At 34.2% G+C, this 24,901-nt stretch overlaps 1 protein-coding gene across 1 annotated transcript; it reads left to right on the forward strand.

Annotated features, from left to right (window-relative positions):
* Positions 1–11,755: 11,755 nt before the first annotated feature.
* On the forward strand, positions 11,756–23,827 carry LOC117909426 (choline transporter protein 1-like). Its single transcript, XM_034823472.1, has 10 exons — positions 11,756–12,058; positions 16,028–16,386; positions 16,610–16,755; positions 17,724–17,907; positions 19,259–19,332; positions 19,418–19,531; positions 20,176–20,532; positions 21,753–22,013; positions 22,598–22,825; positions 23,372–23,827. Exons 1-10 carry the CDS (start codon positions 11,874–11,876, stop codon positions 23,555–23,557), a joined length of 2,094 nt encoding a protein of 697 aa, XP_034679363.1. The 5' UTR covers positions 11,756–11,873; the 3' UTR covers positions 23,558–23,827.
* Positions 23,828–24,901: the final 1,074 nt, after the last annotated feature.

Raw genomic sequence — 24,901 nt, forward strand, 5'->3', positions numbered from 1 at the left:
AAATATTATGTATAACTGTAAATATTTTCAATGTAAGTCACCATGAACCACTTTACATCTGGAATTTCGGGAGCAAGTTCTACATATCATAACCAATGAGTTGTACTACAATGCAAAAAATTATGTAAAAAAAAAAATCAACTCTTGATTGTATTCTATACTCTTCTTCTCTTTATTTTTGCATGATTCTGAACTTTATCTAATATTATAGCTTTCTCACTATTTTCATCATCAAGAAGTAATTCGATTGCCAATTTGTGTCTTATAGCTATAGAGTCCCAATGGGAAGGGGTTGAACTTGAGTCCATGAAATCGGATCTTCGCATATGATTAATGACATAGACTCCACAATCCCACCTAACAAATAAAATGAGTAAACATTTATCTAGTTAGTACATAGAAATATTATCTTGAACACATTATATTTGAAGAAACAATTATGTTTGCTTACCCATTGGCTTGCACATCTACCCATGTAGGTCTTTCAATGGGAACACTTGATAAATTCTTTAGATGCCCATTGAGATTAAAAAAATGTGCACACTTTTCAACCTAATATTCATATCGTTATATCTTTTAGCAAAATAAAACATGCTATTTAAAAACTAACATTAAAAAGTAATAAAATTCATTAAAATATAAGACATACCACAGTTCTCACATATGAAGTTCGCATGTCATCCCTTTCTATTGATGGTAATGAATCCAATATATGAATATTATGTTGATGAAGATTTATAACACACAAATACCAATGATCCGAACATGTATCGTGCATCGGGATGTATATCTAAACAAAACACACATTTTAGCATCGATAATTATTTACAACTATGATATGAATACAACTTCATATATGTACCTTATCGCAATCATTCATTTCATCCATGTGTTTGATAATATGTGTGAACATCTTGGTAGCAGTTGCCAATTTTCTACCACCATGTAAGATTATTTGCTATGCAAAAAAAAAAAAAAAACAACATATATATATATCACAATATTTATTAGGTTTATTTTTTTTCTTTAATAAGAAATATAATGGATGAACATACCGCAAATGTGGTGGGTAAGTAGCATCTGGTAGGCCGTATTCCTTTAAATTTGTTCTCAAAACTATTAAGTTTGCATGCAAATACATTTATAATGTAAAAATGAAACACAAAAAAGTTAACAATGTTAATTATGTAATAGAATTAATAAGAATTGGGTTTATCCTTGTATTACTCACCACATCGAGTAATTCTTGTCTAGGCCCTAAAGTCAAGAAGTCTGCTCGATTTGCATGCTCATATTGAAAATTAACAAGAAGTTCACTACAAAATATAAGATATTTAATAAGTATAACTTTTAAAACATGACATACATAACGTATAGTCAAAATAATTGGTTTACACACCTTTTGTCCAACGAAACATCAAACACATAAGCAACAACTAGAGACTCAAGTGTACTCAAGGAATGTGAATCCTCCACGTTCAGCAAAATGGACATGAGGATTATCTATATTGAAAACATCTCTAACAAACATTAGTTATCATTCACTATATTATTAAGTATTTAAAAAATACTACATCAATGAAGTAACATATTACCTCTAATACCTTTTGTGATCCAACAACTATGCTTGGGAATCTCTTAGGCTTTGACATCTTATTGGATTGATGAATGTAGGGTGACAACTTGAATTTACTAGGCTTGCGTTCCATTGTTGATCATGTTTTCTTCAATTGACGTGGGAGCACCACCAATGAACTTAGTTGTTCTTCTTGTTTTTCAACATATGGAACATCAACATTAACCTATCATGTATTTGAACATTAGTGTGTATATATATATATATATATAGAACTTTGTAAAAAACTAGGTCTTTATAATATGCAAATACCTTTTCATCTTGACATTGATTGTTGACAATGGGAGAAACATGTAACTCCATGTCACCACATGAGTCATTCTCACTCAATCTCTCTTCTACGACAACATTGCTCATAGGAAAAAACAAACGTTTCAATTCCATATATTTTTCTTCAAATTCTCTAAAAGTTGATTCTTGACAACTTTCATTCATATCAGAAACATTTGTTTGTAGCACAAATTTTTTCAACTTCTCAAAAGCTTCTTCCATACCCATCAAACTTTTTTCTTCAACCTAGTAACAAATAAAAATTTCCAATATCATGAAAAATAAAGTTTGAGATGAATAAACTAATGTAAATAAATATAGTATAAAAAAGTACCTTATGCCCTTCTTCTTGTTGTTCATGAACTTTTGCATCTTGTTTATCACCATCTTCTACATTTCTCATATCATTATCTTTATGATCACTTGTTCTCTCATCTTTCTCAACCACCTTCATTTTTTCATCATTTTCATTTTCCGCACCATTATTTTGCTCCATATCCACACTTTGCCCAATTTTTATAATCCATATCGTGACCTATAATTTATCCATAAACTTTATTATAATTGCAATATCACATAAACAAATAAGCTTTTCAGTTAGTAAATGTATCTTACCTTTAGATCATCATAACCTCCAAGTGTTTTGATTTTACGTTTCATCCTAGAAACCTCATCATCTCCCCATTCATTTATACAAGGGTTATATGCATTAAAACGTAAGTTCATACCCTTCTTTGTGGAAATGTGGTCAAGGTAGAAAATCTGCAAGAAATAAATTCCAAAATAATTATAGAGTTGAATATATCACAAACTCTATTATTGTTAAAAATATCATAATATATCAACTTTGTTAAAAGTGTATTACCATTAGAAAAAATAAACATCCAGAAATCCCACTGCTTCGTTTCTTGGATTTAAAGTCGTTTATGCCTCGTACAAGGAAGAAGAATACTATTTGGGCCCAATTTATCTTCTTTATTGATGCGGTGTCTTGAAGGAGATGGAGGAAGGAAGGCTTGACACTAACTTTCATCGTTGGACATAACAAGGCACCCAAAACAAATAATACAAAACGAATTTTAAATTCATCGCCACATTCCTTTTCTTACCGTATTTGGTTTTCTAACATCAACAATGGCAATTTTCCCTTCCCATCACAATACATGTTGTATAAATCATTCCGTTTACTTGTGCATCTCTCTATATCTACCTCCACTCCCTTAGCCTTCAAGCCCAAAATTAACTCAACATCCATTGGGGATAATTTAATGGAAGTGTTATGCACACTTAATGTGCATGAAAGAGTGTCAAAATTCTCTACCAACCAATGACATAAACTATGATTAAGTTTAGTACATTGCAATCCTAAAATACCTCCAAACCCTATTTCTTGTATGACGGCCTTTTGATTAGGTTGCAAGTGTTGAAGTAGTTTATACACCTGATCAGGCGAACAACGCGTGTGAAGATACGACTGGAAGTCATAAATATACATAAGCATATATATTTTAAATTGAAAGAAAATATTATCATAATTTAAAAACATAAATTTCGAATTTCTTACCTTTGATGCATTTTTTGAGTTTCGACCCTTTTGTTTTATATATTCATGAGGGCATTTTTTAGACTTCTCTAAGAACTTTTTTTTTTCTCCATTTGAAAGGGATTGCCACTTTTTCCCAATCTCTTTTCGCAACTGTAATATTAAATTAGTTAGTTATCATATAGAGTATAAAAGTTGACTAAAAAACATATTATGCAAATATTCAATTCTTTTCTTACATCATGATTTATTATCAATTCCTTGTTATCTTCTTTTCTTGCGAGTACTTGTTCTTGACTGCAAAAAACATCACATAAAAATGATTATATTTTCAACATATGAATAAATATCCAAAATGAATTAACTATATATGTATATATATTCTTACAAATAATAAAGCCATAAACCTATAGGAAGTTTTGGGTTTGAAGGGGGATCATTCTCCTCAAATGATTGTTTGCTCCTGTTTAAAACACAACATTATGAATGTAATTTACAACTAATTAAAACTATGTACTATATTCAAATAATTAAGTGACAAATATAAAATCTTACATATTTGGCTTTCTAAGTCAAGATGCAGTAAGATTGCTCAAAATAAGATAAACTCTTCTTATATTAAGCAACTGTGTAGCCTGCAACATAGTAAGCATACCGATAAGAATTAAGTTTTGAATTTGACAACAATGAGTTTGAAAATATTTGTAACAAAATGGAGTTTTTTTCTAAAAATATTAATCATTATTTAATCATTAGATCGATGAGTTAAACTAATTAAAATAAATTTAAATTATCAAATAAAAATAATTTATTTACTTTAAGTTTTTTTTTATCTTATCTTTTTTACATGGCATAGCAAAAAGGCAATTTTTAAAATCATATCAATTAATTTATAATTTTTTTCAATATAATAATGTTGTATTGGATTAGAAATAGAAAATAAAAAAAAAAAGTTAAATTTAGAGTATGCTATTTTAAAATTTTTTATCTTTAAAAAAAAGTCATTAGTGAGCATATGTCCAAATGTTTTAAGCTCTTTTATCATTCTTTTCATCTCCTTAGAATCTTGTTTCATTGTATGGTTTAGTCGCATTTTGTAATTTCCAAATTTCATTACAAGTCTTCTAAGCTTCGTAGCTGAAAGTCCACCATACTTTTCTTTTAACGCTTCCCACATTTCATGAGAAGTTTGATATACCTCATACTCAATCATGAGATCATCTTGCATACAACTTAACAACGTTATGCGAGCTAAAGAATTTTTTTTTGAGAGAGGCCACATCAACAAGATAAATATACATGTCATGTCTGGCATATCAAATTATTTACATGTTATGTACAAAACATAAAAGAAAATGTAATAAATAGAAGGAAAACTAATCTTCTCCCTTGAAACTAAAAGGAACAATGTTAGGATTATACACAATGTCTTCTATAACTCTAGAAGTTGTTTTCAATAACCATAACCCTCTAAGATTTTTATGCCTACTAGAATTTGAAAATCTTGCATTTCACAAGTTAGGAGAAATAGAAAGCACTGTTGTTCTTCTGATGGCATTCTTCACGAAGCATGTTTCCCAGTGTTCCTTGAAAATAGCTACTAGGTCATCAAAAGACCTATTTGTGAAACCATGAGGCCCTTCTTGAATGGATTCCCATATATTTTCAAGAACTTTTTTATCAGGTTCTGTTAATGACATTTGTAGAATATGCATTTTACGGTTTGACTCTAAGATATATTCCTCTTCGAAACGTTTGAACATATTAGCCACATGATCCACATGTTCATTTGTAAAATGGCTAGGGTCCCTCTTGTAGTTCAAGATTATATCCAAATGCGGCCAAGGTCCACCACCCCTTAGTACTTTCCTAGTTCTCCTCAATCGTACCATTTTGCACCTGACCAAAATAATTTAATTTAATTTTAATGAGTAACATATACTCATACTTTAATTAAATATTTGAACAAATGAAATTTTAATTAGAAACACACAATTATAAAAAAAAAAAAATGTCTTTTACTATTCCTCAAATTTTTATTATTATTTTATACACAAGTCACCATTCATAATTTCAAATAAACAATATAACACTAATAAATGGTATTTTATATCATATCAAGGTACTTTATTTGAGATTTATGTTCGAATCCATGTTGCATTATTATTTCTAACACTAAAAGGTTCAAAAGTCTAAAATTTTATTACATTTTAAATGAAAATAAAATTAATTTATATAAAATAATTTATTTGAGATTTAGGTTCAAATCCATGTTGCATTATCATTTCTAACACTAAAAGGTTCAAAAGTCTAGAATTTTATTACATTTTAAATGAAAATAAAATTAATTTATATAAAATATTTTATTTGAGATTTAATTTCTAAATTTTATTAAAAATATGTGATAACAATTTTTTCTATTAACATTAATGTATTTAAATAATTAAAATTATTAATAATTTATCTTATCAAATTAATTTTAATTCATAAAATATCGATAATAAAATTCGAAAGTTCAATTTATATAAAATATTTTATTTGAGATTTAGGTTCAAATCCGTGTTGCATTATTATTTCTAACACTAAAAGGTTCAAAAGTTTAGAATTTTATTATATTTTAAATAAAAAATAAAATTAATTTATATAAATATTTTATTTGAGATTTAGATTCAAATCCATGTTGCATTATTATTTCTAACACTAAAATGTTCAAAAATCTAGAATTTTATTACATTTTAAATGAAAAATAAAATTAATTTATATAAAATATTTTATTTGAGATTTAATTTCTAAAATTTTATTAAAAATATGTGATAACAATCTTTTCTATTAATATTAATGTATTTAAATAATTAAAATTATTGATAATTTATCTTATCAAATTAATTTTAATTCATAAAATATCAGTAATAAAATTTGAAAGTTCAATTTATATAAAATATTTTATTTGAGATTTAGGTTCAAATCCATGTTGCATTATTATTTCTAATACTCAAAATCTAGAATTTTATTATATTTTAAATGAAAAATATAATTGGACGGTCCGGATTCAACCATCTCATCCAATGGTCAAAATTGTTTTTTGGGTAGGTATTAGAATTTTCCCTGTGTATAAAGGTGCAGTTTACTTAGCAGCTTGGCACTGGCACTGGGTTCACCATGAATGCTTTGAAGAAAATGATAGCTATCTTACTCTCTCTCTCGCTGATTCTGATCACCCCGGCTCTGGCGAGAGGTTCTAGGATTCTTAGCAGCTCGAAGGAGGGGGCTCTTGTGGGAGGTTCTGGGGTTTATGGCAGCTCTAAAGAGGGAGTAATGGCACGAGGGCCTGTTCCACCTTCTTCTTCGAATCCTTGCAGTCGCAGCGGCGTTGGCAATGGAAACGATCAGCCCTGCCACCCATCCACTCATCCATGATGATGATGATGACGGTTGATGCCCATACTATGGACGGTTGCTTTATGACATTGATCTCTTTTCTGTTGTGAACAAGAAAGAAGTATGATGATAATGATGTTGTTATGTGCTTGTGTCATGCACTTGATCTTCTATTTTTAATATGTTGCAAATTAACTCATAGTGCATGAGATGCGTTACGTTTCAAGGATTTGTATGAATAAAATTTAAATTTCTCCGCATGGTATTAGAGCTGGTTAGTGGTTAGAGTTATGCTCTAAGGGTGTTTTTTTCCCTTTTTGTTGGCTGGGGGGAGTGGTGTGGGCTATTCTATGGTAGAATCTGGTTGCCTTCATCGCCTTCTTACTCATCCTTCATTCTGAAGACTTTCTTTTCTTATCTTTGATCTGATTTATCTAGATTTTCCCTTTGAAAAACTTGGCCTCAATTGCCTCGTATCTCTCTCAGATTTCTAGTTTTTGTTACCCAGAAATTTTTTACTACAACCTATGGCATTAATATTTTAACTTCCTTTTCTGTAGCCCTTGCTATTGTTTATCACCTTGTCCAAACTCATGATCAATTTATCTTCTTCCCAAACCACAGTCAGTCACTACCCTTACTTTTCCTACTGAAAATCCTGATTCCCAAATCACAACCTGCAAACTCAATGACCACACTTTTCTTAGATGGTCACAATCTGACAAGTTATTCATTAAAAGCAAAAAGCAGATGGGCGATTTGTTAGAGAAAGTTCCCATTCCTAAGGATGATGATCCTAAGTTTGAGACATGGGAAGCTGAAAATTCCATGATCATGCCTTGGTTGCTTCATTCTATGCAACCAAAAATCAGCAAATCACTTCTCTTCCTTTCAACAGCTAAGGAGATTTGGGAAGTTATGACATTCATATTCAAAGGTGGAGATAAAGGCTCAAGTTTATGACTTAAAGAATTAAATTCACTCTATGAATCTTGTTATCTGTGACACAGTATTATGATATGCTAGAAGGCTTATGACTAGAACTGGACCACTATCAACAATTCATAATGAAATCTGTTGCTGTTCAACTGCAGAAGTTGATTGAAGAAGAAAAGATAGAACTTTGCCTTCCTGGCTGGTTTAAATCCTGAACTAGATCAAGGGTTCGAGTTCTAGGAAAAGCACTTACTTCTTATTAATTAAATATTTTAATTGTTTTTGTTAATTTTTTGTAAGGTAATTTACCTATGAAAAGAACCTTTTCCCTCAATGAGAGAAGCATTTGCCTATGTACATGCAGAAGAGAGTTGTTAGATTGTGATGTTGGAAAAACCATACATCGAGAATTTGGCTCTTGCAATTCCCAAATCCAATAATTATTATACAACTGAGAAGCAAGAAGGAAGGAGATCAAATGATTGAATGAAAATAGCACTAGGTGGTGTGATTTTTGTACCAAACCTCAACATGCACAAGAGACCTATCGGAAGATTCATGGAAAGCCCTATTCCATTGGAAAAAATGATGGAAAATGAGAGAGGTGTAGCCAGAATCAAAATCAGGTTTTTCAGTGGATAACAAGAAGGAAGAAACTTCTATGGGTTGTCAAGAGTTTGGAGGATTTAATAAGGAACAACTGGAAACATTAAAGGGATAACTACACCAAATGAACACTTCCATGTCTATGTGCTCCTATGTTCAACAAGGTGATATCTCTAAAGGCTTAATTACTTTTTCAGTTTGTTATTCTGACCCTTGAATTCCCAAGTGGTGGATTGGGTGCACAACACCTGAATTTCTATATGAAGGTATTTTTTTCATGTTACGAGTGCTTAGTTTCCTGAATCCAACCTATTGGCAGCTTTGGTAAAGCTCTATCTTCCTTGGACACTCTTGTCAACTTACCATACCAACTGAAAAGGGTCAAGAACCATGGAAAACCTTTCAGAAAATCCTTGATTGCAGCAGCTTCAAATTGGAGAACCTTACGCTCCCCCTGAGACAAAAAGAATTAAAAAAGACATGCAATACTTATTGACATCTTACTTTTGAAACCAGAAAAATATATCACAGCTTAGAAATGAGAAATTTGATGGTTCTTTTTCTTTGATAGGCTAAATTTCCAAGCATGAATAATTTTTTCCCTCATAAGTGAGATATTAACCAGTTTATGTTACAAATATTACTTCCTAACTGTTCATATGTGCTAGTGTCTCCGGAATTCTATCTTCCCTCTGTCAATACCCTTCTACGGGTTACATGCCCATTAAGGGGGTCAAGGGGAGAGGTATTGTTTTATAGGTTATATATATATATATATATATATATCCAATTAATTTTGCTTCCAGGCAACATTCAAGCCTTATTCCTTGAGGCTCATCTCAATGCAAGCCTCATGGAAAATTTGAAACACAAGCTTCAAGGTGTGAAGTCCTCAAGTCTGCACTGTTTCTCATAAAAGTAACCAAGTTTCTGTCAAAAAAATCAGTCAAGGAATAGTTTAGTTGTAAAATTTAGTAACATTCTAGTCTCATAAAGCTATCATCTAGTTCCTTCTCTAGACGTGATTCAGTTGGAATTTAGAATTGTATTTCACTTATTTTCACTGGGAGCGAAAAATTTTGTTTTGAATAGCCCGGCATGTAAAATTTTATTGTAAGCTTCCTTGCCTGGACTGGGTCTGTTTTCCCAAACCTTTACAACTATTACATTACATATTTTCATCTACTTTTCAGGTTAGAACTGCTACGAGAACGTGAAAGATACAAGGAAGAACAAGTGGAGGAATTAAAACACTCTATGCAGAGTGGAATGGTTAGTTTTTACTCAATATTCCTCCAGGCTCCTGCTATAACTATATCTTGCTTCTGGCCCTTGAGGTCTGGCTCAATGGTAAAGGGCTGGAGTGGGTTTATGGGAGGTTCAGGTTTAAGTTCCAATGTTAACAAGAAACGAAAACTATATTTTGCTTGTAATAAAAAAATCCACTGGCAATTATGATTTCTCATCTCTGTTATTTCATTTGAACTCCCAGGCACAGGCAATGAAAGAGCAAGCTCAGCTCAGGGAAGAGATGGCTTACCAGTACAAAGTTGGCAACTTTGAGGTGAGCTTAATGACCCAATTCCTCGAGTGATTTCCAATCATTTTCTGCTTATTGTTCTTATTCTGTGCCCATTTATATCAATAGGCTGCAGCTGCCATCCAGAGAAGATTGGACCCAGATGTTGCTATGTAAAAGAGCAGCTGGCCGTTGTCTTGGGATGGAAATTCTGTCATGCTTGGAATACCTTGCATTAGGATGCAGGGTTTGTATGGATCCCCCTTCTGTTAGGCTTACTAAAAGGATCTCTTTTGACTTCTCTCCTCCTACATAGAAAATACAGCAGGGTTCAAACTAATGTTCTAGGTTCGACTATTTTGGTGCTCCTTTCCCATTTTTGCAGATCTATGGAAGAGTGCTTTGTTTTAACTGCTTCTGTACCACATGCAATACCGATCAATTGCTCCTTTGTGCTCACCACTTAGTACAAGAGATAGTGTCTGTATTCTTTTTTCTGGGTTCTACACCTTTGTTTTGTCATGACTTGTAACTGAATCTATGTAAGCCTAATTGTTTTACAAGTTAACAATTATGATTGCTATAACTTATAGCTGAATCTATATCAGTCTAATCTTGCATTTGAAAACACCAGCGTGGGGAAAGGTACAGGGCCCGATTCTGATCCATGATGAAGCTGGATTTGGTGGGATTAAGGAAAAAAAGAGCATGGAAGTCATGGATGCATTTAATTTTCCTTTTAAACAAACAGACCCGTATGGTCAATTAGCTTGTATGCATATTGAATGAGTAGATGTAGACCATATCAGAAGGTACTCATCAAACATTCTACTCACTTAAAAAAAATAATTTTTGAAGAACCGTGATTTATACTTCTCTCCACCGATGGATAAAAATAAAGTCCATTATATCATCATATTCTGCTTTCCCCATCCAGTGGGGACACTTGTGAGAGGAAAATGGGCTGATCAGGAGCTGATGCCTCACCCGTGATTCTCCACTGTTGGATCTCCCTCGGAAAGCGTACCTGAGCCGTCTACGGCCAGGATACAAAGAATAATGGCACAAGCTGACTAGGACAGTAACCTTTCCTTTCTTCACAAAACGGCGGAAAATTGCAAGATATTTTTATATATGCTTCCTGGTCGGCTCATTTTTTAGTAGCCGGCTGAGCTCGGCTCGCCGCCCACACTTTTTGACATGATCCTTAAGAAGATTATTTTCTATAACAAGAAAATAACATAAAAAGCAGAGTTAAAGCACTAAATTTTCACAATCATAGCAAAATAATTTATATATATATATATATATATATATATATATATATATATATATAATAATTTTTTAAAAATATTTAAATATTTATCTTTACGTGTGCTTCTAATAATTTCTTTCATTTCAAATAATAATTAAAAATATTTAAAATTGCCTAAAAATGAGGACTATGGTAAGATTTAGATGAAAATATTTTAAAAATCTATAATTTTTTAAAATATTTATAGTATTTTTAATAATTAAAATTTTTTATTTTTATAATTAAAAACTGCTTTTTAAATTATTATCGTCATATTATTTTTATAATAAAATATATTAATATATTGATGTGAAAATAAAAACTATTCTAGAAAATCAGTTAATTTTTTAGAACTTAAGGGATTGATTTAAATGAAGAATTTTATTAGGAAAATGAGTAGCTGCCAACTCAAAAACATTCATCCAAGCCACCTGAGTGACATGAACTCTGAAAATTACTACCCAAATAATTTATTAAAGAATATCTTTGTCCAAATCTTACAAAACAAACTATTAAATTAATTAGATTTTCTATATTTTTATGTTTGGCTCCATAACCCCATTCACACGCTCCTAGATTAACACTCTCTTCTTCCACTAGGGGCAGCTTTTCTGTGTATGCCCTCTTTTTTACTCTCTCTCTTAAAGCAAAGATCTTTTTCTGTGTCTAGAGTTGGGTTCAGAGGAGGAAGATGAGGGGTCCTTTGGGGGCAGTGATTGGGAGGTACCCATCAAGTGATGGAAGTACACAAATGGGAGGAATCATAAGGCACAACAGGAAATGCAGGGACATTGCTTTTCTTGTTCTGTTCATTGCCTTCTGGGTTGCTATGATTGTTAACTCCAGCTTTGGATTCAACAAGGGAAACCCTTTGAGGTAAACTACAAACAAGCGCTACCCTCATCATGCTTGCTCTTGTTTTGTACATGGGTGTCCTTTATTTTCTTGTATTTTGGTGTTTGGATGCTGGGAAAATGTGGGAATCCCATTGGGGTAACCCGCAAAAGATAGTACCCACATCGTGTATCCTCTCGTTCTGTAAATTGCTATCCTTTATTTTCATGCATTTTGATGATTGGTAGCTGAGGAAATGTGGGAAACCATTGAGGTAATTAACTACAAACACTTGCCGCATCATGTGCTCTTGTTCCACTTATGGGTGCCCTTTATTTTGATCTCTTTTGATTTGCTGAGAAAATGTAGGAAGCCCATTGAGGTAGCCTATAACTAAACACAACCTACGTTATGTATGGTCTTGTCCTGTAGTTCTTTATTTTGTTGTGTTTTGATGTTGCTGAGAAAATATAGGAAAAGGAAAAAAAAAAAAACAAATAAAATTTTGAATCCGTTGTGTCTTTAACAAACAAGAACCTGCCTTTGGGGGGCCCTAATAGAACAATTTTGCTTGGTTGAGGAAAGATTAAATTATGTTTTTCCCCTCCATTTACTTAGTTTTCTCTGAAAGCAAATGGATGTGATTCAATCAGGGGAAACCCAGTAGGTTATAAACAAGTAGCACTTACACCTTACTTTCTTATGGTCTAAATGGGTATACTTTATTTTCATGTGTTCCATTTGTTTTCCGAATTACAGAAAATAAAAGAAAACTATCTTTTGAATGTTAGATTTTTTTTCCCTCGGTTTCAGGACTTTAGAATGCCCAAATCCCCATTTGGTTTTCTTTTCAAGTTCTAATGTTGTTTTGATACGCTGGTGATTCACATGTTTTTTTTTTACTGTCTATATGATTGCAACATTCATATATAAGGTTTTTTTTTATAGGCTTTTTAAGGTGAGGGTGAGTCATGCCCTTGCAATAGTGCAACAGTATCTGAGATTGTGTTAATATTATTAAATAAAAGGAAAAGTCCATACACGCATACTTGAACCCCGGTTTTTAGTTCAGGCTTGAACAAACTTGACAGCTGAACTAGGACCACTTGAAAGCGTTGATTGCTAGCAATTTGCTCTTTTGTTTATTTCCCCTTATATACTTAGTAATTAGCAGATAGAGTGATTTGGATGATTTCTAGTTCTGGTTCCAGAGATGGCTGCTTGTATTTGGGGAATGTTGGAGTTTTCGGCTATTAAAAGGTCTCAAGTAATAATTTGGTCATTGGTTTGAACTCTAAAACATTGGTTGTTTTTTGGGAAGATTTTAAGTTTATTGCTAGTTCAAGGTTTAAGAGTTTACATGACATTTGTGTTAGTTACAAGTTTGAAGTTTTTAGTCTATTTTTGGTCGACCATATCAAAATTGATATTTGAGTTGAGTGTTTATGTTGTTTGAGATGAAATCTTGCTTAAAAATTAATTTGGAAAAAGTAGCATACTTCTTAGTAGGAGAGTAGCTAATGTGGAGGAATTAGCCTCGGTGTTGGGGCGTAGAATAGGGAAGCTGCCCACTTCCTATTTGGTTCTCTCTTTGGGAGCCTCTCATAAATCTTACAAGGTGTGGGATGTAGTGGAAGAGAGATTTAGTAAAGACTAGCGATGAGGAAGAGGCAATTCCTTTCTAAAGAAGAGAGATTTGCCCCAATCAAAAGCACATTATAAAGCCTTCCCAATTTATTTCATATCCTTGTTCATCATTTCAAGACTTGGAAAGATCCAAGAGACATTTTATGGGAAGGTGGCATGTCAGAGAAAAGATCCCATTTAGTTAATTGGACCATAGTTCACTCGGGAAAAGCACAAGGGCCTGGGAATTTGCAATCTCAATGTCTTAAAACAAGGCTTTGTTTGGTAAGTAGAACCAGAGATTTGCTACAGAAAGGGAATCCTTATGGAAAAAAAAAATCATAATAGGGAAGTTGAGAGAGGATGAAAAGGGGTGGTGTTTGAGAGGAGTGAGAAGGATATTGAGTGAGAGTGTGGAAAACCATCAGAAACAAATGGGAGAGTATAAAAAGCAGGTCTGACTTTTCAGTTAGGAATTGGAGAAGGCTTAACTTATGGAAGTACTTATTGTGCGAGGATTTAACCTTGGAAGAAGCATTCCTAAGTTTATTCTCTTTTGCTTCTAACAATGATGGATGGTTAGCAGAGGCATGGGAGCTGGTTGGGGAAGGGGGTGGCTAGAGCCCCTGGTTTTCAAGGCAATTTAATGATTGGGAGCTTGATGAAATGGAGATTTTCTTTTGGAAATTACATTTGTTGTCATTTAAAAAGAAAGTGGAGGACAAATTGAGATGGAATGAGTCCACGAGCAACAAATTTTTCATCCTTCTCTAGGGGAGATAAAGAGCCTTTCCGAGGTAGTGTAGTATGGAGCACTTGGGCACTAATGAAGGTCGGTTTCTTTGCCTGGGAAGCATCTTGAGGTAGAATTCTAACTTTAGACCAGCTCAAAAGGAGGTGGTGGACTTTGTCAAATAGGTGTTGTTTGTTCAAAGGCTTGGAGGAAACAACAGATCACTTGCTTCTGTATTGTTCCAAAGCAAGTATGTTGTGGCAGCTAGTTTTTTCTCTCTTTGGAGTGGTTCAGCTGGTTTTTTTTCTCTTGGGAGTGGTTTAAGTGATGCATTCTTCAGTTAGAAGTAACCTGTTGGGTTGACATGGCTCTTTCATGGAGAAGAGAGAAACAAAAAAAAAGAAAAAAACATGGAGGGCTGCTCCCATGTGCTTATTTTGGGCTCTTTGGAAAGAAAGGAACAAGAAGTCTTTTAATGATGTTAAGTAGTTCGAATGAGCAATCAAATCCAATTTCATGTATACTTTTGTGGATTGGGTTAGAGCGCATATAAAGAACCACACAATGACTATGATAGATTTTGTAAATTGGTTGAGCTTAAAGGAAAGAGAAGGGTTTATTTTTTTGTCCTTCACGCCTACATTGGGCGTTTTTTGTATACTTCGTGTGTATTGTGCTACATGTCCTCTTAGACACTTTAATATATTTTTTCATTTGCCCATCAAAAAAGAAAATGTTAGGATGCAAATTTGTAAACTACTCCCATTTAGTTCTTTTGAATGCAGAAAGAATCACCACACTTGTCATTCAAGCTAAGTGGTTGTAAAGCCATGCCTTGTTGTCCAAGGTTGTTGAGACTAGGGTATTCCCTCAAAAAGGGAGTCCACCACATCGAGTGCTATAAAAATTTCACATCTCAGTAAACTTCAGAAGGAGTTGAATTCTGAAATAGATCCCATAGCACAGAACCATATGGGACTGCAAGCCCTGGTTGATCTAATTCCACGTATTACTACTATGTCCTCTACCCTTATGAGCTATTTCTATTCATCTTCAGAGTGAGTGTACAAGGTGATCAGTGAGGAGGGAAAACTCAGTAATATGGGGTGAACAGGCGATGCTTTTCATACATGGTTAGGTTGTTTTTAGAGGCATGTGCTAGTGTTAGATTTATGAATCAATGTATTGCAAATTCCCCAACCAAGCTCTGCAGGTCATTTCTTTGGAAATCCTTTACACCATATTTTCTGCTAAAGATACTGCTACTGATTGTGATTTTTACAATGGGCTTTTCCTCATTGCCTCATTTACTAGTTGTTCTTTATCTCTTCAAATATATGGATATTTGATTGCCTCTCTTTCTCAAATCCTGACTACTAAAAGTGTGTGAATGTCTAGCCATGATTTTGCAGTCGATTGGTATCTTCTTTGTTAACATTAAGCAAAAATGGTGCCCGGTTGGTTGCTTTACAATATGTTGTGCATGTGCCTCTGCCTTTGACAAAACAAAATCAATCAAGTTTAAAAGGACAATGACATTAACCTTTATCTATTTATTGCACTAGCAGTTAAGTGGATGAGTGTACTATTTCTCGCTTCCTTTCCCTTTTTTTTTTTTCACAATTGTGAGTGGTTGTGCATTATCTTTCCAGGCTAACTTTTGGGTTGGACTACGAAGGAAATGTTTGTGGTAACCGGCATGCAAAACGAAACCTTCGGGAATTAGAACTCAGATACTGGGTTAATCCTAATCAAGTTTACCAAAGTGGTTTGAAGAACAGCGGATTCAAGCTGTCCAATGCCCGGAGCATCTGCTTGATGGAATGCCCTATCCCCTCGGAAGATTCACTAAATTGGGTCTGTGATTATCCAGAGGGAGATATCCATCTAACAATGGATGACTGGATTGACAGGAATTATGATTATTTTGAGTTCCTTACTCCAGATATGAGAAACACCTCTCTTCAACTTCAAGGCCCTTGTTACCCTGTCATATTTCCCAGTGTTAATGGTAACTGAATTTGATTGTGTTCTGAGTATTGTTAGTTTCAAATCATGTTCAATGTTCTAACTGTTTGAAAATGCATAAATGTACTTTTGCACGTTCATACACATAATATTCTGAAAGGTAGAAACTATTTCAGTTCATGAATATATTTGTTTTTCAACATTAATGGGTAATATTTCTTGGGTAGATTTAAGTATTCTGTTTCTTAATCCTTTCTGTTTTCCAGTTTTCTGGAGCTGCCAATTTATTGCTCGTGCATCAAATATGTCTTTGCGGCACTGGCAGCAGATGGGTGGAGTGAAAATCAATGAGGACATTGTAATAGACAAATCCATTCATCGGTCTATCAATTCTCGGTCATCTGTCTTAAAGGTTAGTATGCCTTGCCCATATGACTTCTTTAAAGTCATTATTCTTGTAGAAGTATCAAGGATAATTTACAAACTAATCTATGTAATTTGAATCTGTATTAAATTTTGCTTGAAATTGCCACTTAATATTTTGAGAAAGGTCCTAGTACTGTCCATCTGATTTAAACATGTCAATTCTGTTTTAGGCATCTGTTAACATGCCAAATTTTCTAAGAGCTTAAGCTTTTAGGGCTCCTGCCACACATATGGTCCTACACCTGCATGTGGACAGACAAATTAGTGATTACAGATTGGAGATACTACTAGCTAATTATAGCTTTGATACCATGTTAAGCTATTAAGTTTTGTAGAAGCTTAAGCTGTTGCCATATAAGCCCACAATATCTACCAAAGTGACAGCAACCATTATCGATTCATAGATAGAAGATGAAATTATGAACCATCTCTTTATGAGCCCATGTGCAAGAGTGAAGGACTCTGCCTATATTAACTTGTGTTGTTTTTTTCTTGTGTTGCTGCTGTCAAGCATACAGAGTGTTAATGAGAGAAAATTTCAGATTTTTAACTCTTATTATCCTATGGATAAAACCTGCAATCCACATTTTTTTTGTCTTAAAACAGGATGGAGTTAATTGTTAATAGTTCTAGCTTATTGGTATGCTCCTCGAGTTACACATGCATGTGACCCACCATATCATCCAATTGAACCAGCCTATAACAATAGAAATGTTGAGGAGACCTACTAGTCCATGATCACCCAATTAGTGGCTGCATGTCAGACACTCCCATCAACCCATTGGTCCTTGACAAAGAGGTTACAGGTATAGGATCATCATTTTCCACATAGAATTTTGTAGATATATTATTCCTCCTTGTTTTTTTTTAATATTTTTATCTTGCTTTTGGACATATATGCATATTGTGCATTCTACAGCTTGAAAATTCATCACCTGTGTGTTGTATTTGCAGAGATACATGGCTGACATTGCAAAGTCATGGCCAGTATTGATTGTTTGTGGAGGAATCTTGCCACTGTTTTTATCGGTGATTTGGTTGTTGATGATTCGGCATTTTGTTTCTGGAATGCCATGGATAACAGTTATTCTCTTCAATGTTCTCATAGTATCAGTCACAATGTTTTACTACTTAAAAGGTGGGAACTAATAGCCTTTTACTGTTTTCTCCTTGGAGGCTGTTTTGGAAACACAAATTTGGGTGCTTGTGTATCTTCATCTGGCTTCTGTTTGTGAAACTAGGATGCTCATGAAATACTTTCAGCAATCTCTGTTTTAAATTTTGAACTGCTCTCCATTGTGTGTTTACAAGCTGTTTAGATATCTTAATGTTTAGCTGCCATATTTCCTTGCTTCTCAGACAGCTTTATTTCATATAGCAATACAATTCTGAATCACTGTATCTCAAGCATGGGAGTTGTTGATTTTGTGACATTCCATTTTATAACATCCAATTGGAATTGGGTGTTAGTCTGAAATACAAGCCTTTGGGACTATGTCTTCAGAATTTGTTACACTTGGGGGAACAAAATAATGATGTGACATTGGATGACCATTGGGAAGTATAATATGATAAATGTATTCATATTGTGAGGATATAATTTAACAAATAGGAACATACACTCCATATTTATATTTTGGCATTAACCTATATGTGGAAGAAGAAAAGCAAGATATCTATGTATGAAATTTGTAAAGTATCTAAGAAATTTAAAACTGTGTCCTGTCCACCACAAATAGAATTTCTATCTTTTTGTAGGTGTATAACTGTGGGATAGAATATGCATATCAACATTGGCACTTGGTATGCTTTTTAAGTTGGATTACATTGTGATATTATCTAATGAGCCACTCAACCTGACAAAACTTCAGCTAGTTCAAGTCTTCCACACGAATCCTTTTTCACTTTTTTATTCTTCTGCTACATGTTATCATGTGTCCTTTCTCCTGTCCTGGAAATGTTTTAAACTTGAGGAATATCTGAGCTGATGTCCTTGACTGGGACGAGCTCTAACTTCTCAACTATCTTATTTGTTGCTTTCTACTGATCCATGTCTACATTCCTACTATAGTCATACTTATTCTGTAAATATTTGTTATGACATGTTTTTACATAAAACATGGATGGATCAATTAATGGTTGATTGCATGTTGCTTTGTGAACTGTTTATTTACTGCTTATTTGCCGTGTGGCAACTGTAGACCATGAAAACTCAATTTAATAGTTTATTGCTATCACTTGTATGGGCATTTTTGGCACATTCACTTCTTTCCTATAAATCCTCTGGATGGTTGAACTGGAGACCTTGTTATGTTTTCAAGTCTTTAAATGTGCTATTACTTCATGTCCCATGTATGTCTTTTACTTGAGTAAATTCAAGCATATTGTTCATCTTTGACGATATCAAATTTCTTCATTTTATTTTATTGAATGTGTGAATGGTTATCAATGGCATTTGATGCTAAATCTATTCTCTTCTTTGCTTTCAGCTGGATGGATTGGGGATGATGCCATCTCCCCCATCATTGGTGAACATGACCCATATTACAGCGTATTTGGAAGGGTAAGTTGCCATAATTAACCAAACCCTTATATTTGGGAACTCTGGATATATATCTGCATTTCCTCAATTGTTTTGCTTCTTTCAGGAGCTAACTCATCTTCGTGTGGCTGCTGTTATTATGACCGTTGTAATGATTACTTCTGTCCTCTCATCTATTGCAATTGTCCGACGTATCCTTATGGCAACATCTGTCCTGAAGGCAAGTACAATGTCTAAATTACTATAAAAAAATGAAGCAATAAATAAATAGTTTTCACAAGAATTGTCTATAATGCCTCAATAATAGGGCTTTTGGGGTATAGCATTAAAAATGTTTTGTTCAAATTTATTTCACAAAACTAAAGTTTAAAGCCAAAATATTGATTCAAGTAATACAAAAGTTTATGTTAAACTTCTGTCACCATAGAGATGGGATTACTTTGTAAACAATTTTGGAAGTTCTCTGAAGTTCAGAACTATGATGAAAAGATACTGTTGTATGCCGGTGCACTTGTGGGAGTTGGATTAACCATTTTCAAGTGCCATGTACCTCAAATTCATTGTTTCTTGAGGTGAAAATGCAGGGCAATGTGTTTCCTTTTTGCATGGTAACAGGCATGAAACAGATTTCTTAGTTTCTAAATGTGTCAGAAGAGTGTTATATCCAAGGTGGATAGAGGTCCTTTGTATCTGTATTTTTGGCGATTTTATTTTCTTTTGTCAAAATTTTCACTGTTTCTTTCAAGATAAAATTGTAATGTGCCAATCCATATAGCATATTTTTTCTACTAACTATGCCAGGGTAACTGGGTCTATAGATCACATACTTTCTTGTAATGTTCTATTACTTGAATCTATATACAGGTTGCTGCGAAGGTTATAGGAGAAGTTCAGGCACTCATAATTTTCCCAATTATGCCATATCTTATTCTTGCAATCTTTTACATAAACTGGCTTTCAGCAGCTCTCTATCTGTTCAGTTCTGGTGAGATCCTCCAGAATGACTGCAACTCCAACTGCTGTGCTTATGATCTTGCATCAAAACGGGTGAACTGTGATCGCTGCTGTGGTTATAGTATCCATTACACACCACATATTGCCATTGCTATCCTCTTCCACCTGTTTGGGTGTTACTGGGTTACCCAATTTTTTATAGCATGCTCCTCGACTGTCATTGCGGGTTCTGTTGCTTCCTATTATTGGGCTCGTGGTGAAACATCTGTAAGTTAGCGAGCAAGATACTTAAATTAACAATTCTGGCATGTCTATGCTACATGGAGTCCTCAAATGTGAGGCAGCATATGCCCATATTTGTGGTCACATTCAAACACAAACCCACTATAGTTTTCCCATCCAAAGCCCTTTTCTAGCATGTTTTTTAATCATAATTTTTTTTACAAAGCTTTTGCTACTAAATAGGATTATATGTTTGTGCCCTTCGGCCTTGAAGTTTTTCAGAATGGCATCTAGTTGTCAGGTTCTGAAATCTGTACCCTGATTAATGAACATAGTTGCATCCTGACAAGTGTATGCAAACTTGAAAATTGACCTGGTTCTTCGAAACTTGAGTTGAAGGATACTCTTGTCTTAGTTAAGTCTAAAACATTTTTGCGAACTTAATTTACTCATTGACATTTTTACTGGTTAGTTTTATTTCTCATTTTCTTTTGAGGTCAATGCTTGAACATTGTAAATGTACTCTCTTTAAGCTTTTTCTGAGCATATGTCACTGACTTATGACAAGAGTGGACAATACATCAGCCCAAACCAAAGGTGGACAAGGTTGTTGAACTTTGAATGATTTTTTTTATAGGTAAAAGCAATTGTATTGAAAATTTAAAAATATACACGACATATACATAGCAGCGAAGAAGCAAAAAGGCGTGAATACACAAAAACCAACAACCACACCCTACGAAATACCTAACCAATCAACAAAATCTAACATTGAGATATAGAACCATCCCCAATGTACAATTTAACCCAATCCAAAAAAAAAAAATACAAAAAGGAGCTTTTAAATGTTTAGTCCAAACTTTCACAATTCTCAAAGACTCCTATTTCTCTCCATCCAAATGGACTCAAAAAGGCATGAGGGAGCAACTTTCGAAGCCTTTTCCTTTTTCTTTCAACACAAGAGTCTCCCCAACTCAAGAGCAACCCTCTCATAGAAGATCCTGTGAAATCAGACAATCTAATAAATAATATAAATAGACATAAGGATTTTTACTTTTTAATCTCTTTGTTTGCTGATTGTATAGTTCCTCTCCCCATTTATGCAATATAGACTCTGTATTCATAATCATTTGTAAATAACATAAGAAAAGGATTGTTTGCAACTTAAGGCACTTAAGATCAAATTTGTTTTCTTTTGTGTTAAATTGTATGTCCTTGTGCATTGATTTCTTCTGATTGACCGCCTTTACTTTTTTCAAATGTAGCCAGAGATTCCGTTTCTTCCAGTTTTTTCCTCCATGAAGCGGTTGATGCGTTATAGCCTTGGGTCTGTGGCCCTTGGCTCCCTGACTGTATCATTTGTTGAATCAATCCGCTTTATGCTTGAATCGATTCGTCGCAAATTGAAAGTTTATAATATGATGCCTGAAAGCCGGGTCGGAAGGGTGGCATTTTATTTTTCTCAGGGTTTCCGGAAATGTATCGAATGGACCATCAAATCAGTGAACCGCAATGCATATATAATGGTAATGTCAAAAAAACTTGTTTCTGGCCAGTGTATGTGTTTGTTGTTATGTGCTTGTGTGCTCTTTGGTTTCAACTGCTAGGTAGTCATTCTTCTTTCACAGGGAAGAATAATTTTATCAACACAAAGGATAAAAAACAATGCAAGCCCCAACACTTCCCTCGATGTGGCAGGCATGCTAAGATGGATCGGTTCCCTAGCAGGGACCTGTTCCTAGAAGATCATTTTATTTGGTTATAATTGCTGTAGCGATAATTAGGTGCTCCTGTCATTGTTTTTCATCCCTCTCTTCAAAGAACTGCCATGGCCAGCAGTCCTGTTGGTTTTTCATAAGATGGGTCAAACTAGATCTTGAGGAAGCCTAGCTACTAGCAAGTCGGTTTCCGATGAATTAAATTAAATAAGAAGAATTTTACAAGGCAAACGGAAACTAGCCATTAGTTTAAACTGCCCATTTTTCCATATTTAGACTAATACTGTGTTAGGACTAAAAATTAGCTCAAATCTCTATCCTGACACTGACTCTTTTTCTTTATTGAATACATGATCTAGTTGATGTCTTGACTAAGTGCTTGTGACTTGCAGATTGCTATAACAGGTAAAAGTTTTTGTAGAGCTTCTGCCATTGCAACAGAATTGATCATCAGTAATATCCTTCGAATAGGGAAGGTCAATGTGATTGGAGATGTTATTCTCTTTCTTGGGAAGTTGTGTGTCAGCCTTTCAAGTGCTGTCTTTGCCTTCCTCATGTTGGATACTCACAAATACAGATCTGCGCATAACAAAATCTCCTCCCCATTGTTCCCTGTGCTGGTATGTTCTTTATGATTTAATTAAACTCAGAACTTTAATTCTATATCCTCTTGAAATGATTTAATTCCAAAATCTCCTTTTTGGAACGGAAAACAAAATGTCAATCCCTTTTGTTCTCACTAGCCCTAGACCATAGGAAATCCAAGGATGTAAAGGTAGTATGTTGGTGTGTTAGCTGGACAAGATGAGTATAATTCTACCTCCATGATAAAGATAGGCTTTCTTCCAACCATCCAAAATAAGCCACTTGTGGCTAATAGGATCACCAAAATCCCAAGTTCTGACACTGCATCTACAAGAAGGCTGTGGCACTTAAAAGGCTCATTGCTTGTCTCACCACCTTATAGACCTGATGATTTGATCAGAAAACAAACCACAAACACTAAACATGTCATGATGTACCACAATGTGTTTTTATTTGTACTTTCAGTGTGAAAAAGATGCACCAATACATTTTTCAGAAAAACTAGTCCAGTTCTTTCTCCAATTTTTCGATTATCTTTCTAAGGCCACTAATACTCATGGAATATCTTGCATTTTATGCAGGTATGCTGGGGGCTTGGCTATGTTGTTGCCACTCTATTCTTTGGAGTGGTGGAGATGTCAATTGATACCATCATCCTTTCATTCTGCCAGGATTCTGAAGAGCACCAAGGAACAGCCCAATATGCTCCTCCCCTTCTCATTGAGACCCTCAATGACCAAAACGAGATGCAGAGACTTACCCAATGACCCTCCTAAAACACCCCAGATTTTTGTTTCTCCTTTTTTCATATTTACTAGAATTCGAGAATCTTATGATATTTTATATGCAGTGGCCTGTTCTCCTTTCCCATCTCCTTTGTTTGGCCTGTCCTCCCTGTTTTTGCTTCTTTTTCTAGCTGGTCTGTTTCACTGGAACTGTTTTGTTCTCATGTATATATTCTGTTGCTTGCTTGACAAAGTTATGGTCCATTGAAGGCTTCTATTGAAAGAAAGAATCATCATTATTATCAAGGTTAATCTTCTGCTCTGAAAATAATGAAATTCAGGACCCTCAGATATGATGATGGCAGCCATGCAAGATGGGACTGTAAAGAGCCCATTCTATTGAAAGTTATATAAATGATAAAATTTGAGTCCAATTGACATGGGGTGAAGTTATCAACAAATGAGAATGCAAATCAATAATGGAGTAAGCATGTTACACTAAATCAACTAGCAGAACAAGATTTGGATGGAATTCAGTAGGAGCAAATTGCAGATACCTTGAACAAGGAGTCTAGGAACACAAATATCAGAGTCCTCAAATGCAGCTAAGGATATGTTTGGCAATTTGACAGACTAGATCTCCAAGAAGCATTGAAGGCTGAAAGCACCATGTTTCTGCATGACCAACTTATGATCTGAGCTATCATCCCTGCTGCAGCTCTATGACAATGGACAGCCTCATATCTGTTCTGCACAAAAGTTAGCAGTTCCATAGAAATTGCATTTTGTTCATCCCAACTATTTTTAAAATCAAGGGCTTAAAGGTTAAGACCTTGACTAGATTCCTTACAACTTCTCTTCCTCGAAAGTCAGTATTCCTGGAGGGAATAGAGTAAGGTCTTTACCTAATAACCAAAGTCACTATTCAAGAAAGCATCCTTCTATATTTATTTAACAAGAATTATATTTGCATCCACCTAGTCACTTCATACCTCCACCCTATTTATATATTCATTTTAAAACATTAACCCTATTAACACATCTACAAATTTTTTTTAATAAACTTTAAACACCTGAACCCATCAGAGCTGTGGTGAAAGCAAGTTTCATGGAGCAATTGTCAATGCTCATGGACCCAAACATGGGGGATCAATCCATGATCAGGATGAAACTTGAATGAAGCTAAGTAGAGGTCTGAATTGACTAATGTTGAAAAATTACTAAATGAGTTGTAATTAGGGGTGAAATGTCATTCAAACCCAAAGCTAGCTAGCTCTACTTGAAATGCATTGAGGTATACCAATTGAATGGACATCCAAAAATAAAACACTATTTCGATGCAGACCATGAAAGAATACCAAATCGAGACAAATTCTGAATACTAAT

The sequence above is a fragment of the Vitis riparia genome, chromosome 19 (genome assembly GCF_004353265.1).
Source record: "Vitis riparia cultivar Riparia Gloire de Montpellier isolate 1030 chromosome 19, EGFV_Vit.rip_1.0, whole genome shotgun sequence".
NCBI lineage: Eukaryota > Viridiplantae > Streptophyta > Magnoliopsida > Vitales > Vitaceae > Vitis > Vitis riparia.